This window comes from Ips typographus, linkage group LG2, assembly GCF_016097725.1.
Source record: "Ips typographus isolate SLU linkage group LG2, UJ_Ityp_2.0, whole genome shotgun sequence".
NCBI classification, from domain to species: Eukaryota; Metazoa; Arthropoda; class Insecta; order Coleoptera; family Curculionidae; genus Ips; species Ips typographus.
The window spans coordinates 625867-643889 of record NC_138423.1 but is presented as its reverse complement, the minus strand read 5'-3'; the positions used below and the strand labels follow the sequence as shown (position 1 = coordinate 643889).

Sequence of the window (18023 nt, the reverse complement as noted above, 5' to 3'; positions counted from 1 at the left end):
TTGAGCATGGGTGTAGCGTTTGGTTAGTTCCGCAATTGTCGAAGTTATCGTAGGTGTCACTGGGTCCTAAAATTTGTAGTCCAGCCGCTTCCCTGGCTAAAGAGTCGGCAATGCGATTACCTTTGCTCCTATCGTGCCCTTTAACCCATCTCAGGATAATATTGTTATCTATCGAGGCGTTAGCTAAGTCTTGGTGGCACTCTAAAAGTCTGTCTGTCTCCTCAAGGCTAATAGGGCTTGTCTACTGTCCGTGCAGATTATTATGTTTTTGCCAGAAATACCTTTTCTGGCAAACCACGCTGGTATTTTTTCCCGTTCCCCACTTAATCCTTAGGCTTAGTGATTTAGAGTAAACTCCACATGCTGAGCCTTCTTTGGTTTTTGAGCCGTCTGTGTAAATACTTATTGCATTTGCAGCATCTGACTCTCAGTTCTGCAACACAAATCTGGGATCAATTAGATCACTGGCTGCCTGCAGCAGAGGCAGCGACCCCATGTACGTTCCACTGTCCTCCGACACTGCTCATAAGCCACATATGCTCTTTTTGCTCTGCTTTGTAGGTGAGAGTTCCAGGTTAACTTCCTGTCGAGGGTAATACTAAGGTATTTCACCTCTTCAGAGAAGTTTAGTTTGCCTTTGAAGATTTCGAGAGGTTTTAAGCCCGATAAACTTCTTTTCCTGGTGTGGCTCGACAGTGAGTGTTCCTTACACCATGTTTCTATTAATTTGAGCCCATTCTGCGCTTTATCGCACAGTGTGTTTACAAATTTACCGGTCTGCAAGATAACTATGTCATCTGCGTATGCAATTGTGTAGAATCCATTATTGTTGAGGTGATTAATTAGGGTATCCAGAACTATCTTCATGACCAGTCCTCTTACTGTGATATGTCTTCTACATTGAGACTTATTGCTCTACTGGAGAGCATCTTAAGTATACATTCTCCTTTTTGAAGGTTTTGAATTACTAAATGTTACTGCTAATGATTGTTTCTAAAAGTATTAACCCATTTCAAGTAAGTTGATCAACCAAAATGAAATAATGGTTTCATTAGTATTCAAGTTTTGGAAAAAGTAGGCCTAAATCCTACATTAACTACCGATTTACGTTCAAATCCAGTTTACGAAGATTTATTGTTCACACTCGATTTTCTCCACTTCAGTCTCGAATTAGCATATTAGGACTAGATATATAAATTCAAATCTTTTGAAAAAATCTGTGATTAATTCGACCATATACGTAAGTGAATGTGATACAACCATAAACGTCCGACGTGGCTAAACGGTTGTATCTTTCAAACTTGTTGTGTTGAAATTACCGGTCGTTTAGTAGATACTTTTATCTAGGTCGATGTAACAGAAATTGTCGCTATTAAGATTAAAATTAGTTTCGATCATTTTGATATTAATCACAGGTAGAACGGTGTTTAGTTAATTACTCAAGGTGCTAACTATATTATAGAGCTATAAATTAGATGTGGTTTAAGTGTTTTAAATGGTAACTCAATTTTTAGTGGAAATTTTGGTGAAGCTATAAAATTGCAAATTATGAAGAAGTGAATAACAAGCAACGATTACGTGAGTCGAAACGACTTGAGCCGCTAATGCATATAGCTTAGCAAGCGGCCGACTGCCCATGGCGACATTTAACCAGGTAATTGAGCACGAAACATGAAAGCACCAACAAAACAAATGTGTATGGTAGCCGCTACTTGCGTCTTTGCTTTTGACTGACAAAGCGATTTTTTATTGCCTGCCTAATTGGGTCAATTATCTTCGATGGATCGTCCAAAACGTGGATAAACTTGTGAATATCCTTGTGAGTCGTGAATCAATGAAATTTCCTTCACAAACTGTACATTTCGTGTTTGAGAACAATAGTAGAAACACACAGTTTTGATCTCAAAACACTCCTCTTCTGGGTAAGTAATTAACAGATTCACTAGTTTTTGTTGTCAGCATCAAGCAACAAGCAATATGGAATTCAGGAACAATGTTTCTGCGAGATCACTAAAGTACTCCAGGGTGTGTATTCTTGAAACGAGGAAAGAGAATTATCAAGAGAAAGACCTGTAGAATGTGACAGGAATCCGCCATTATCAGCTTCTTCTGTCACATTCTATCCTCACTTCTCTTGAGAATTACTTTCCCTGCTTTAAATAATCAGGCCCAGAAGAGTTTTGTTAACGTCTTCTATACAGTTTTCTGCCATCAATTTTACAAATTTCTCATATACTTATACATAACTCTTGCTTCAGATTTCAATGATTTAGTTTAGTTGTTGTATATGAGTTAGAATGTAAAAATGGCGTCTCCAAATCTAGAAATAGCTGCCACATCATTCGGTTAACACATATTATTGGTTAAAAATGATGTTTTGTGTTTTTTTTAAATTAATTCCAATCCTCTGACCAACCGGTCAGACCAAGCCGTATTACAGCTTGATGACCAAAGAACAAAACCTTCATTCCAGTATATCAACTGGATGACAGACATGACTTATGCAACATCGTTTAGCGTAGCACTCTATGCGGACGACACTCTAATTTTGGCAGTCGACGACTATCCCTTCAGGAGTAAGTAAGTGGAAGATCAAGCTAAACGAGCAGAAAACTCAAACCATTTACTTGAGAAGAAGACCGAAGATGAAGAAAGAATGCAACACCAGATTAAAAGACATGGACATCGTTTGGCGCAACAAGATATCGTACCTTGAGGTCAATATAGAAACAAAACTAACGTGGAAAAATAACATAGAATACGCCAGATCCACCAGAGCCAAATTGTACCCCATGACAAAAAGGACATCGAAATTGGCACTTTAGAGGTAGGAGGGAAAACATTTTGCGCCATGTCAGAAACGTGGATATCCAGCGAGACTAGAAGTTCACCACCACAATGGAAGGGGTTCCCTATATCATCTACAAGACAATGGGTAATTTCTATTACAGATGGATGACAATTCAGGACTAACTAAGTCAGTGAACAATTTCTGCCCTCTACTGCGACCGTCGGTCTATTCTGGCTCACACATAATAATCTCTTGTATCATAGATCACTCAGAATATCCAGCCCTTCCAGGAACCGGATGATCTTTCTCGGCAAGATCTTGTTCAGCCCGGAGTGCTTTCTGTCCAAAAACGGGATCTAGCAAAAGCCGCATAGTAGCATAGCAGGTTTGGTGATGTGAGTCCTTAGGCGGTTGTGACCAGTATACAGTGTTGTCATAGCATTTAAGTGTTGTCTACTGAGTCTAATTATCAGTCCTAGTCTTAGACAAACGCAGAATTTCTTGGAATGGACCATCCCTCGCGTTCTCAGCCCTGAGCCGGAGTGCTCTTCGTAGCACTCTGCTTCAGCAAAACCGGTTCTTGGTTCGTGAAAGCTTCCTCTGTGTGTTGTTTCGCATCATTATCAGTCCTGGCATAGCCTGTGAGTTTTACTGCACTCAATAGGGGAAAAATCATCCCCACTCGCCAGACCTTCCCCAGAAGATTGAACTGTTTGGTCATCTTAAAGTTTGCCAAGACCGCCAGATGAACGAGTTGACAAAGAAAGAAGGAGTACAAGAAGAGCGCCAGAAGAGCTCCTTTGTCATCCTCCTAGGACAGGAGGGGCCGCCCTAAGTGGTAATAATGACTTTTACTAGAGATATTGAAGGCTTCTGAATGACAAAAATATGTTGTAAAATGTATAAGTATTAATTTACAAATTTAAATTGATCAAAAAATTTGGAAATTCAAAAACAATGAAATGTAAAAACATTCCAAACCACTATAGAAGCTCTAAAATGCCTTACAAAAGCTTACAAAGCAGCCTAGAAGCTTCAAATGCTTTTCAATTTATCTAGAAGCTCTCAAAAGATTTCAAGACAGTCTAAAAGCTTTCTTATGCTTCTAGAGCAGTTCAACATCTTCTAAAACCGTCTACAAGGTTTCAAATGCCTTAAAGGCAGTGCAGAACCTTCAAGGCTCTTTAAACTATCCAAATGCTCCTAAAGTAGTCTAAAGAGGTTTTAAAACACTACAGATACTCCAAAATGCTTCTCCAGCAGTCTAAAGCCTTCCAAAACAGTCTAAAAGCTTTAGGAAGCTTTTCATCTAGTCTAGAAGCTCCCAGAAGGTATCAAAACACTCTATAAGCTTCAAAAAAATTCTAGAACCGCGTAGGACTTTCCAAATGCCTCTAAAGCATTCCAGAACCTTCAATATTCTCTTCAAACAGCCCAAAAACCTTCCAAATGCTCCTCAAGTAGTTCAAAACAGTCTAAAATCTTCTGTATGCTTCTAAAGCAGTTTGAAAGCTTTAAAAAATTTCCAGAACTGAAACAGTTTTCATCTCTGAAGGAGTTTTCTAATTATAACTAAAAAATTACTTACAATGGGTAATCAATGATAATCTTCTATGACTAGTAACTGAAACCGACTGTATATTGCAAACTGAAAAACGCAATTAACGCGCCCATAAAAGTTCGTATAACAACTATACAAACCTCGAACGAAACGTAACTAAATGGCTTAATTAGAAAAGAGATACATCATGTTTTTGTTCGATGCCTTTTTTTCGATTGCTTTCATCATTACAAATTCGTGATCGGGCTACTTCTTTATTCATTAGTTCTTGATTATGCCTGACCTGAATTTTGACCGGGGAGTAGCCCACGACGTTCGGGCAACACCAAAAAAAAAACAATTTATTCCAATAATTTTGTAGGTAAATTCCTTCCAGAGTTGTACAGTTTACTTTTGGATAAAGAAGAATTACACACAGAAATTACATGATTTGGTTTATAATTCTGAATGAAGGTTTCAAACTTAATCATAGTGCAAATGATGCCAATCCCATGTGAAATCTACTCTATTTTTTCTGCTCATCACAGAAATTGAGTAAAAATTTTACAAAACTGTCAAAGCTGAAGCACAAAAATTGAAAACGAGAATTATTTGCCTAATAAAAAATTGGTTTACTCTTTGACAATCCCAGGAACTATTTGAAAAAAGTTACTTTAAGATTCTTTTCAAATTAAAGAATCTTTAGTTTTTTAAATTTGTACCCCATGACAAGCAGGACATCGAAGCTGGCACTTGATGGTGATCCAAGCTGTGGAAAACGGGTAATTATTAATAAGTTTTTCTTTCTGTTTCAGATAGACGACAATTCAGGACCAACCAGCCAAGAAGAGGACTACAATGTTCCCCCAGACCTTCCCCCCCGGGTGACGAGAATTTTATCCTGAACCTTTCCTCAGTTATCCCCGTGCTAACTGGGCTCTGGCTGCACTCCTGGCACTTTCCAACCAAACCATCAGACCCTAACTCCCCAAAACTCTAGGATGCGAAAACATCAGCCGGCTGTTTGGACATCCTATAGTTTGCCAGGACCACCAGAGGTGGGCGAGCTGACGAAGAAAGAAGAAATGGAGGACAAGAAGAGCGCCAGATGAGCCCCTCCGTCAGCGGGGGCATCCTTCTCCCAGGACAGAGGACGCCGATGCAACTCTGGGACTTCCCGAAAGGGAAAATGCCCGGACTTGCGGCGACTTCCTCTTCCAGACCTATCAGCGATGGAAGGCTAAAAAGCAGTAACTTGACCCATCTATCTGAGGCCGCATTCCCTGCCAAAGAATATTTTCCAGATTTTCCAGTGAAAAAAACCAAAAATTATTATCATACCATCTATACCTCTTCTTCCAGCAATCAACAAATTTTGATGCTTTCAGTATCAACAAAAAAACCTGAATTGGTATAAATATTCTTCCTTCACTATTTCTTCACAAGTCTCGTTATGGTATGTTCACTAGAGTGAATTTACAGTCGGGGGAAAAGGATTTTTGATTTGAATTTAAAATGACCTAATACGATTTCGTTGCGTTTTACTTATCGATATCGCGGTCACGACGATTGGCCGGGAGCATGTATGCGTGCGAGCTCCTTTCTTGTTGCGAGACATTTCCGGATTTTCGAACATTGTTAGAATTAGCAAACGAGTTAGAACAATCAGTTAAATTCAAATCTGCTCAACACGACTACACTTTTAAAACGAATGCTTAACACGGTACGAACTTTGAACCTCGCTCTATATGTAATTCATTTACAGGAAACTGGGTACCGGTTATTATTACTAAAATATCTGGGATATTCAAGCTTACCTCGCAATTATGACCGGTAATACCGACGGGGCAAATACATCTGTAGCCGTTGACTTGGTCCACGCATTCTCCACCATTTTTGCACGGATTGGACGCGCATTCATCTATATCGGTGTGACAGTGTCTTCCTGTAATAAAGAAATATTTTTCATACTTTACGTAAAGAGAGATATAATAATTATACTTCTATGGTTACGTTAAAGTTCTAGGAATTATCTACCATTCACTTAAAATAGAATTAAATAGAATTTTGTACACAAACGAAACGATTGCTTTACTATACAAAGTGTGTTTTTTGGAGACGATTTATTTTATAATCACAGAAAAAATGACGCCACGGTGGTGGTTCACGTGGAATAAGTGTCCCTTCCACTACTTATGGGCCTGCTATACCTTCAGGACCAAGTGGGTCACAATCTCAACCACCTGGCTATTCGGCTTCACAGCCTTCAGGCTCTTCGGGAAGTTAAGTTATCCAGGCCAAGCTGGTGGAGCTCCTTTAAGACCTCAACAACCAGATTATTCAGCGGGAGCTTCTTCAGGAAGCCAGTCTAGTGAATGTTCAGGATTTGGCGGTTTTGTGGATGAAATGCACCTTCTAGTACTCATGGACCTGGCAAATCTTCAGGACTAGTTGAATGGCAGCCCAGATCCACAGCCTTTAGGCTAGTCGGTGGATGATCATGCGCCGAGGGATCAAACCAAGGAGACCCGATTTTCAACAACCTGGTTATTCTAGTTCACCACCTTCAAGTGGCCTGGTATTTCAGGGCAGGCTAGTGAAGATGCTAGTGATCAAGCCACCGAAAGTTCTCAGAGATACCTTGGTCAACCTGGTGTGGTTTTGCCCAAAAAGCAGGTTATTCAAATCAGGCTCCACTCTCTGCAAAATTATCCAAGTCAATCTAGTGAATGTTCAGGATTTGGTGGTTCATGTGGAGGAAATGGTGGTGCCAAACCTGCATGGTGGATCAACACCTCAGCAGTCTGGATATGCCAGCAAAAGCTCAGGAACACAACCAGGATCTAGTGGAAGTTACCCAGGTCAAGCTGGTGAAAGCTCACAAGGTTACTCTAGCCAATCTGGTCGACGTGTTCAACAAGCAAGTTACCCAAGTAAAACTTCAGGAGGTCCTCAGTCTGAAGCTTCATCTGGTGCAGCTGCAGGCAGTGGGGCAATATAAGGAAGTTTTCTAGTGCTACCAGTATAATGCTCCTAATGTTCATTTCGGTAAAAATGGTGTCAAAAATGTAATTCACACTTTTTTGGCGCCAAAACTTACAACTAAGTAACTAACCGAACGAAAAACACTATAACCTAACCTAACAAGAAAAAATGGCGCCAGAAATATAACCTAATGATTTGGATCAATTTTTTTTAATTGCTTAACTTAATGTCAATAGGGTTTTTCTATTCTAGTTTTATCACACCTGTATATTAATAATAAATACAAGGTTTTGTGTTCACAGTTTGATTACATTGGTGTGGGCAAATATCAAAAAATCCGCAAAAAATTAGTCAAAAAAGAATAGTCAATGGGACAAATGTGGGAGTGGGTTGACAGTGATAAGAAGACAAGAGGTGACTTTGGCACTGTTTTTCACCCTGACTGTACCAAATTTTGTAGTGTTTTTCCAGGTTACCGGATAGGAAATTTAATGAGGATACGAAAAATGTGCTTAAAACAATACTTTTCTTACTCCAAAAGGGTTTTACAGGTGATTTTGTCCTTTAAATCGTGTTCAAATTTCAGACCACAACTTCAACTGATTTCAACGGTCATCAACGGTAAAAGTTAGAAAAAAATTAGAAACAAGAGACCAAAAATGATCCTAAACAACTCCTTAATCCAACACCCTAAGTTTGTAGGGCCGTTTTTGCTTCCAGTATACAGGGTGTGCAAGAAATGATGGTGGTTTTGACTAAATAACGCAGAAACGGTAAAAGTTAGGAAAAATTTGAGTGAGAGAGAGCAAAAATGTTCGTAAAGTATGTGTGTAAACTGCTAAACTCATCCTTGGAAGTTTTACTCTCCGTCAGTGCTGCTACTATACAGGGAGTGCATAAAAATTATAGTGATTCAGATTTTTTGGCCACCCTGTAGGCAATTTTTAAGATTAAGAATTTTTTGCTTTACACCACTGGAAAGAGGAGCTCAAGACGGTTAATTTAAGTGGTTCAACCTCCCTGAACTCACAAAAATAATCAAGTTACAGGGTGCTCAAATTTCAACAGATCACTGTCACACTGAATTTTACTTTTCCAAGGTTTAAACTTTGAAAATATTATTATTTTACTTTTATTCTAGAACCGTTGTAGTAATTGCAATTTGCCAATAGTTGATATGTTTGTGTTCCTTATTTTTCCTGTAAATCATTACAGATTGACCACTCTACTCCCTGTTTTCCTTTACTTTGTAGTTATGAGAAAACAAAAAAGATACAAGAATAAGCACGCAATAAATTACTTCATTGAATACCAACCGAGATCGGTGGTATGAAAGTTAATAATACGGATCGATCTTGAGTTTCATGAAAAACCGTTAAGGTAGACCAGATTTCGTGAGAGTATGACGATTATTAAACGGCAGTGGTTGTGCATAGAGAATGAAAGATGTGTGGTAGTCCAAGGGAGTGTCCGTAATTACCGTTTAATTTAGTGAAATCGTGCATCGCAAATCTTATTTCGCATGTACCGCGTCTTTTTAAACGCTCGTTTATTATCGGTCTCGAGCTTGCTTTAGATCAAAATATCTCATAAATAGCGGACATAATCATCACCCATCGTTTTTTTCAGTTGTCGTCAATATACTGCTTACACACAGTTTCAATATTCCAATTTTTTGTGTTGTGTAAAAAGTTGTATAAACAGTGACTTGTACGTATTATAAAGTTAATCAAACACTTTGTCCAATAGCTACTTTGCTCTCATTTAACTACTACAACTAACAAATTATTATCTCTCTTATCACGAAGATTTTCTTCTCAAAGTCCTACACGCTGAATAGTTGCGAAGAACAGTCGCGTGTGAGTTAGCGGAACACTCTGTACAACGTATTTGCGGAACACCCTGTATAGTACCAATATTTTGACAGCCTTTAAAATTGACTGAACAAGTTGAGTTTCTGCACAAAATTTTATTCATTTGGAGGACACTCTCAAAGTGACTAATTATCTGGACTACTTGTTCAAGCTCTTGCTACAATTTTTTTTCCAAAAGGTCATTTGGGTGACTCTCTTATAGAAAAAACTGATCTGGGCGACAGTAAATATTTTGGCTGGGCAACACAAATTAAATAATAGAGAGTTGAGACCAAAGTGTATTTCTAAAAAGGCAGCGATACATAAAAAAAGCTAAAAAAAAACTAAATTTGTCAAGATTGAATTTAAATAGAGCACCCAGTATATTATCCTATTTGGTAATACTCCCAAGGATTTCAAATATGGTTTGTTCAGTGGTTTCAAACAATTCTTAGAAAGTGTAGAGCATTTACAGAGGCTTCTGGCAATTTTAAGAAATTTTTTAGTCATATTTAGGAGCCTGTAGCAATTTTAACCAATACAAGGTTTAGACCACTTGCAGAACGCTCTGGCACTTTTTAAAAGGTTGTCAGCAGCATTAAAAGCCACTGGCACTTTTTAAAAGGTTGTCAGTAGCATTTAAAAGCCACTGGCACTTTCTTAATAAATCTAGAAGCTTTTGACAACTTAAAACAATTCTTGGAAGGTTTAAGAAACTTGTAAAAACGTCTGGCACTTTTTAAAAGGTTGTCAGTAGCATTTAAAAGCCACTGGCACTTTCTTAATAAATCTAGAAGCTTTTGACAACTTAAAACAATTCTTGGAAGATTTAAGGCATTTGTAGAAGGCTCTGGCACTTTTGAGAAGATTGTCAGTAGCATTCAAAAGCCACTAGTACTTTCTTAATGAATCTAACAGCTTCTGACAACTTAAAACAATTCTTGGAAGGTTTAAGAAACTTGTAAAAGGCTCTGGCACTTTTTAAAAAGTTGTCAGCAGCATTTAAAAGCCACTGGCACTTTCTTAATGAATCTAACAGCTTCTGACCACTTAAAACAATTCTTGGAAGGTTTAAGACACTTGTAGAAGGCTCTGGCACTTTTTAAAAGGTTGTCAGCAGCATTTAAAAGCCACTGGTACTTTCTTAATGAATCTAAAAGCTTCTGACAACTTAAAACAATTCTTGGAAGGTTTAAGACGCTTTAGAAGGCTCTGGCACTTTTTAAAAAGTTGTCAGTAGCATTTAAAAGTCACTGGCACTTTCTTAATGAATCTAGAAGCTTCTGACAACTTTAAACAATTCTTGGAAGGTTTAAGAAACTTGTAGAAGGCTCTGGTACTTTTTAAAAGGTTGTCAGTAGCATTTAAAAGTCACTGCCACTTTCTTAATAAATCTAGAAGCTTTTGACAACTTAAAACAATTCTTGGAAGGTTTAAGAAACTTGTAGAAGGCTCTGGCACTTTTTAAAAGGTTGTCAGCAGCATTTAAAAGCCACTGGCACTTTCTTAATGAATCTAATAGCTTCTGACAACTTAAAACAATTCTTGGAAGGTTTAAGACACTTGTAGAAGGCTCTGGTACTTTTTAAAAGGTTGTCAGTAGCATTTAAAAGTCACTGCCACTTTCTTAATAAATCTAGAAGCTTTTGACAACTTAAAACAATTCTTGGAAGGTTTAAGAAACTTGTAGAAGGCTCTGGCACTTTTTAAAAGGTTGTCAGCAGCATTTAAAAGCCACTGGCACTTTCTTAATGAATCTAATAGCTTCTGACAACTTAAAACAATTCTTGGAAGGTTTAAGACACTTGTAGAAGGCTCTGGTACTTTTTAAAAGGTTGTCAGTAGCATTTAAAAGTCACTGCCACTTTCTTAATAAATCTAGAAGCTTTTGACAACTTAAAACAATTCTTGGAAGGTTTAAGAAACTTGTAGAAGGCTCTGGCACTTTTTAAAAGGTTGTCAGCAGCATTTAAAAGCCACTGGCACTTTCTTAATGAATCTAATAGCTTCTGACAACTTAAAACAATTCTTGGAAGGTTTAAGACACTTGTAGAAGGCTCTGGTACTTTTTAAAAGGTTGTCAGTAGCATTTAAAAGTCACTGCCACTTTCTTAATAAATCTAGAAGCTTTTGACAACTTAAAACAATTCTTGGAAGATTTAAGACATTTGTAGAAGGCTCTGGCACTTTTGAGAAGATTGTCAGTAGCATTCAAAAGCCACTAGTACTTTCTTAATGAATCTAACAGCTTCTGACAACTTAAAACAATTCTTGGAAGGTTTAAGAAACTTGTAAAAGGCTCTGGCACTTTTTAAAAAGTTGTCAGCAGCATTTAAAAGCCACTGGCACTTTCTTAATGAATCTAACAGCTTCTGACCACTTAAAACAATTCTTGGAAGGTTTAAGACACTTGTAGAAGGCTCTGGCACTTTTTAAAAGGTTGTCAGCAGCATTTAAAAGCCACTGGTACTTTCTTAATGAATCTAAAAGCTTCTGACAACTTAAAACAATTCTTGGAAGGTTTAAGACGCTTTAGAAGGCTCTGGCACTTTTTAAAAAGTTGTCAGTAGCATTTAAAAGTCACTGGCACTTTCTTAATGAATCTAGAAGCTTCTGACAACTTTAAACAATTCTTGGAAGGTTTAAGAAACTTGTAGAAGGCTCTGGTACTTTTTAAAAGGTTGTCAGTAGCATTTAAAAGTCACTGCCACTTTCTTAATAAATCTAGAAGCTTTTGACAACTTAAAACAATTCTTGGAAGGTTTAAGAAACTTGTAGAAGGCTCTGGCACTTTTTAAAAGGTTGTCAGCAGCATTTAAAAGCCACTGGCACTTTCTTAATGAATCTAATAGCTTCTGACAACTTAAAACAATTCTTGGAAGGTTTAAGACACTTGTAGAAGGCTCTGGTACTTTTTAAAAGGTTGTCAGTAGCATTTAAAAGTCACTGCCACTTTCTTAATAAATCTAGAAGCTTTTGACAACTTAAAACAATTCTTGGAAGGTTTAAGAAACTTGTAGAAGGCTCTGGCACTTTTTAAAAGGTTGTCAGCAGCATTTAAAAGCCACTGGCACTTTCTTAATGAATCTAATAGCTTCTGACAACTTAAAACAATTCTTGGAAGGTTTAAGACACTTGTAGAAGGCTCTGGTACTTTTTAAAAGGTTGTCAGTAGCATTTAAAAGTCACTGCCACTTTCTTAATAAATCTAGAAGCTTTTGACAACTTAAAACAATTCTTGGAAGGTTTAAGAAACTTGTAGAAGGCTCTGGCACTTTTTAAAAGGTTGTCAGCAGCATTTAAAAGCCACTGGCACTTTCTTAATGAATCTAATAGCTTCTGACAACTTAAAACAATTCTTGGAAGGTTTAAGACACTTGTAGAAGGCTCTGGTACTTTTTAAAAGGTTGTCAGTAGCATTTAAAAGTCACTGCCACTTTCTTAATAAATCTAGAAGCTTTTGACAACTTAAAACAATTCTTGGAAGATTTAAGACATTTGTAGAAGGCTCTGGCACTTTTGAGAAGATTGTCAGTAGCATTCAAAAGCCACTGGTACTTTCTTAATGAATCTAAAAGCTTCTGACAACTTAAAACAATTCTTGGAAGGTTTAAGACGCTTTAGAAGGCTCTGGCACTTTTTAAAAAGTTGTCAGCAGCATTTAAAAGCCACAGACACTTTCTTAATTAATCTAGAAGCTTTTGACAACTTAAAACAATTCTTGGAAGGTTTAAGACATTTGTAGAAGGCTCTGGCACTTTTCAAAAGGTTGTCAGCAGCATTTAAAAGCCACTGGCACTTTCTTAATAAATCTAGAAGCTTTTGACAACTTAAAACAATTCTTGGAAGATTTAAGACATTTGTAGAAGGCTCTGGCACTTTTGAGAAGATTGTCAGTAGCATTCAAAAGCCACTGGTACTTTCTTAATGAATCTAAAAGCTTCTGACAACTTAAAACAATTCTTGGAAGGTTTAAGACGCTTTAGAAGGCTCTGGCACTTTTTAAAAAGTTGTCAGTAGCATTTAAAAGCCATTGGCACTTTCTTAATGAATCTAGAAGTCTCTGACAACTTTAAACAATTCTTGGAAGGTTTAAGAAACTTGTAGAAGGCTCTGGTACTTTTTAAAAGGTTGTCAGTAGCATTTAAAAGTCACTGCCACTTTCTTAATAAATCTAGAAGCTTTTGACAACTTAAAACAATTCTTGGAAGGTTTAAGAAACTTGTAGAAGGCTCTGGCACTTTTTAAAAGGTTGTCAGCAGCATTTAAAAGCCACTGGCACTTTCTTAATGAATCTAATAGCTTCTGACAACTTAAAACAATTCTTGGAAGGTTTAAGACACTTGTAGAAGGCTCTGGCACTTTTTAAAAGGTTGTCAGTAGCATTTAAAAAAGTCACTGGCACTTTCTTAATGAATCTAGAAGCTTCTGACAACTTTAAACAATTCTTGGAAGGTTTAAGAAACTTGTAAAAGGCTCTGGCACTTTTTAAAAGGTTGTCAGCAGCATTTAAAAGCCACTGGTACTTTCTTAATGAATCTAAAAGCTTCTGACAACTTAAAACAATTCTTGGAAGGTTTAAGACACTTGTAGAAGGCTCTGGCACTTTTTAAAAGGTTGTCAGTAGCATTTAAAAAAGTCACTGGCACTTTCTTAATGAATCTAGAAGCTTCTGACAACTTTAAACAATTCTTGGAAGGTTTAAGAAACTTGTAAAAGGCTCTGACACTTTTTAAAAGGTTGTCAGCAGCATTTAAAAGCCACTGGCACTTTCTTAATGAATCTAGAAGCTTCTGACAACTTTAAACAATTCTTGGAAGGTTTAAGAAACTTGTAGAAGGCTCTGGTACTTTTTAAAAGGTTGTCAGTAGCATTTAAAAGTCACTGCCACTTTCTTAATAAATCTAGAAGCTTTTGACAACTTAAAACAATTCTTGGAAGGTTTAAGAAACTTGTAGAAGCTTATTGCCACTTTTTATAAAATTCTCAATAGCATTTAGAGGTCCATCGAACTTTAAAAATGGTCGTAGAGGTTTCTGGCAATTTAAAAAACAGTTCTGGAAAAGTTTAAGACAGTTCTAGAGGGCTCTGGAACTTCAAGAAGTTTTCAGTAGCATTTAGATGTCTATGGCATTTTCGAAATGGTCCTAGAAGTCTGGAAATGGAAAACAACTTTGGGACGGTTTAAGACACTTGTAGAGCACTCTGGTACTTTTTAAAATGTTCTCAATAGCATTTAGTGGTTTATGGGACTTTCAAAATGGTTCTAGAAACTTCTGTCAATTGAAAACAATTTTGGGAAAGTTTAAGAGAGAGTTGTAGAGAGCTCTGGAACTTCGTAGAAAAATAGCATTCTATGGACAGTTCTGGGAAAGTTTAAAACTAGTTCTAGAGGGCTCTGGAACTTGTCAAGAAGTTCTCAGTAGCATTTAGATGTCCATGACACTTTCAAAATGGTCCTGGAAATTTTAAACAACTTTAGGACAGTTTAAGACACTTGTAGAGCACTCTAGTACTTTTTAGAAGGTTCTCAATAGTATTTAGTGGTTTATGGAACTTTCAAAATGGTTCTAGAAACTTCTGTCAATTGAAAACAGTTTTGGGAAAGTTTAAGACAGTTGTAGAGAGCTCAGGAACATTGTAGAAGAATAGCATTCTATGGAACTTTCAAAATGGTTCTAGAGGCCTCTGGGTACTTTTTAGAAAGTTTTCAATAGCATTTGGAGGTTTATATGACATTAAAAATGGTCCTAATTCCGTCAATTTAAAACAGTTCTTAAAAAGTGTTTAAGGGTTCCTAGTTCTTATTTTGCAAAAAATAAATTTGCGAACCGTCGCTCTTAAACTGTAAAGTATGATTTGAAGTTCTCCACAACCAAAAACCTAGTGGAGTTTCCAACTCCAAAAACCTAGAAAACCATCCCAGTCACTCAATCGGTAGTAAGAAAGTATTAAAAAATATTATAAAATACAGAGTGTTCCGTTGAAATAATCAAGTATTACCCGATAATGTCACAAGATTTTATTAAGAAAAAATTTCAAAACTGTTCTATTTGTAGTCTGTCTTTATATTAATCGATAGTTTTTGTCGATATGAATTTTCATGAGATACTTAGCGTAAGTTCAGTGTAGCAATAAATAAAAAAATGTTTAATTTTTCCATAACCTACAGGATAAGTTTGGAAAGCAACACTCTTTTGAAACCAAAAATGAATTTAGTGTGCCATTTGTTGCTAGTCACTCTTTATAAAAGTTTGAGGTTTGAAAATGCAGTTCATTTTGCAAAAATACAAATTGTAGTTGGACATCTTTGGAAACTAATTCATCATTTTGAGTAAAATTTTCTAAAAAACGATCTTCGTTGAGGAAAGACGTAACATTCACACACATTAAGATCAGTCTACGGTTGTTTTATGGCAACATTCTTATTCCACGCTTTGCACGAAGGAAATTCAAATATGCCGTGCCGCGGCATTTGATTTAAACGGTCCATTTTATTCAACTAGATCGGACGTTGTATACGTTGTCCCGGTTGATGTACGTATGAGATGGACGTCTCTACACCGACATTCTTTTTGCATTTTTCCGATCTCTTCCCGAGTTTTCAGGTCGATTTGAAAGATATGTTAATGGTGCCTCGGACGCGGAAGAAATTGACCATTTCCATGCATCAGGATGTTAATAAAAGTCAGAAATGCTAATTTGTGATCAAAAACCAAAATTACTTACCAGTGTATCCAGGTTGACAGGCGCAATGATAGTCGTTCACCAAATCGATACAGGTGGCGCCGTGTTGACACTGTCCAACACAATCGTTGATGTTGACGTCACAGTTCTTCCCCATCCAACCCTCTCTGCATTTGCAGTGGTAGTCGCCCACCTGATTGGTGCATGACATGGCGTTGATGCAAGGACTTTGTAGTTGACATTCGTCAGCATCTAAATCAGCCAAATAGTTAACGCACACGTGCAATACAAACTCGGTTTAGTGGCATGCTTACCATTTTGGCACAAATTTCCTTCCCAAGCCGCTGGACAGTCGCATCTGAAAGCATCTTCTAGGTCTACGCAGGAACCGCCATTTTGGCAAGGAGCCGAAGCACACTCATCAATATCTGCAAGTTAAACTAAAGTTTAGCTTGAAATTTTTTTCTGGAAAGGTAAAATGATAGAGGTAAAGAAATCTTCTGAAGCTGTTGTAGTTATGTGGTTTCATCTGTATGGAAGAGGGTAAAAGTATACGAGTAACCGGAATTAGGTAGTTTAAGTGATGGATGACAATACTGAAAACAAATAAAGAGCCACTACTCCAAACTTAACAGTTAATAATCTCATTTGCTTACAAATGTACTGACCATTACTCTCTAAAATGAAAAATTCAGACAACAACCTATCCCAGCTGTTTCTATTATTATCAGAAAACTCGCAAATATTCATGAAATTGGCCTTCTCACACTCTCCAAACCAAGATATACCTATGTTCTCCTCTTTTACAAACAACTGAACTACGAACACTATACCCTAAATAACCAAGTGTCTCTTTTGTTGCCTTCTTCCTAGAATTGGGAGTTTCAAGCAACACACTAGGGTGGTTGGCAAGATGTAAGACGATTCAAAAGCACCTTTGTACGAGGTTTTCCCAGTAATTAATATGGTTTGAGTGACTGGTTTTTCCAAACTAGATGATGTAACCAAAACTCGACAACTCCTGAAAATCCATATGAACGAAGAACTCTTCTTCTGTCTCCTGAACAGAAGTTCAGGTTCAAGCTACAAAACTCTTCTCCAAAGGCATCGCCAGCTAGTATCTTGCACCTGGTGTTGGGTACCAAAACCCGAAATCTCTTCAAACCTCAAACTTACTATTACTCTGCTCCACATATCCGTGATTTCGAAGATCGTTTGAACTGAACTCAAAGAGTTATTTTCATCTATAGTATTTAGAATTGTACTCTTGACTAGCTTTATTTTTTTTTTTATTTCAAATCTGTCATTTTGGTTTGCTTTTACTTTCTCTAATTTGTAGTGTTGACTTAATGTTACCTCTTCTATGTAAGGTTCTTCACACATTTTCGTCTTTTCGAACTTCTCTCTTCTCTTCTTTCAGTAGCATCTGAAGGCATCTAACACTCTCAGAAACACTCCAAAGGCCTTTAGATGTTTTAGAATTCCTTGGAGAGTTTCAGAATAATTGTAGAAGCTTCTGGCAACTTTTTGAAAGTTTTCAGTACCATCTGGAGGCATCTAACACTCTCAGATACACTCCAAAGGTCTTTAGAAGTTTTAGGATTCCTTAGAAAGTTTTAGAATATTTGTAGAAGCTTCTGGCAACTTTTTGAAGCTTTTCAGTACCATATTTGCAGGCCTAACACTCTCAGAAACACTCCAAGGGCCTTTAGAAGTTTTAGAATTCCATGGAGAGTTTCAGAATAATTGTAGACGTTTCTGGCAACTTTTTGAAGGCTTTCAGTAGCATCTGAAGACATCTAACACTCTCAGAAACACTCCAAAGGCCTTTAGATGTTTTAGAATTCCTTGGAGAGTTTCAGAATAATTGTAGAAGCTTCTGGCAGCTTTATGAAAGTTTTCAGTACCATCTGGAGGCATCTAACACTCTCAGATACACTCCAAAGGTCTTTAGAAGTTTTAGGATTCCTTAGAAAGTTTTAGAATATTTGTAGAAGCTTCTGGCAACTTTTTGAAGCTTTTCAGTACCATATTTGCAGGCCTAACACTCTCAGAAACACTCCAAGGGCCTTTAGAAGTTTTAGAATTCCTTGGAGTGTTTCAGAATACTTGTAGACGTTTCTGGCAACTTTTTGAAGGCTTTCAGTAGACTCTGGAGGCATCTAAC

The 18023-nt window shown here is 37.2% G+C and overlaps 1 protein-coding gene across 4 annotated transcripts in view; it reads right to left on the bottom strand.

Moving 5' to 3' along the window:
- Ser (protein serrate) overlaps nt 1-18023 on the bottom strand; it is a 223794-nt gene that overhangs the window by 22213 nt on the left and 183558 nt on the right. For all 4 annotated transcript variants that reach the window (XM_081972144.1, XM_081972145.1, XM_081972146.1 and 1 more), the window contains exons 8-10: nt 16171-16284; nt 15899-16108; nt 6149-6276 (exon numbers count right to left, since the gene is read on the bottom strand). In XM_081972144.1, coding sequence (XP_081828270.1) covers nt 6149-6276; nt 15899-16108; nt 16171-16284 — 452 coding nt within the window. The remainder of the gene's footprint in view (nt 1-6148; nt 6277-15898; nt 16109-16170; nt 16285-18023) is intronic.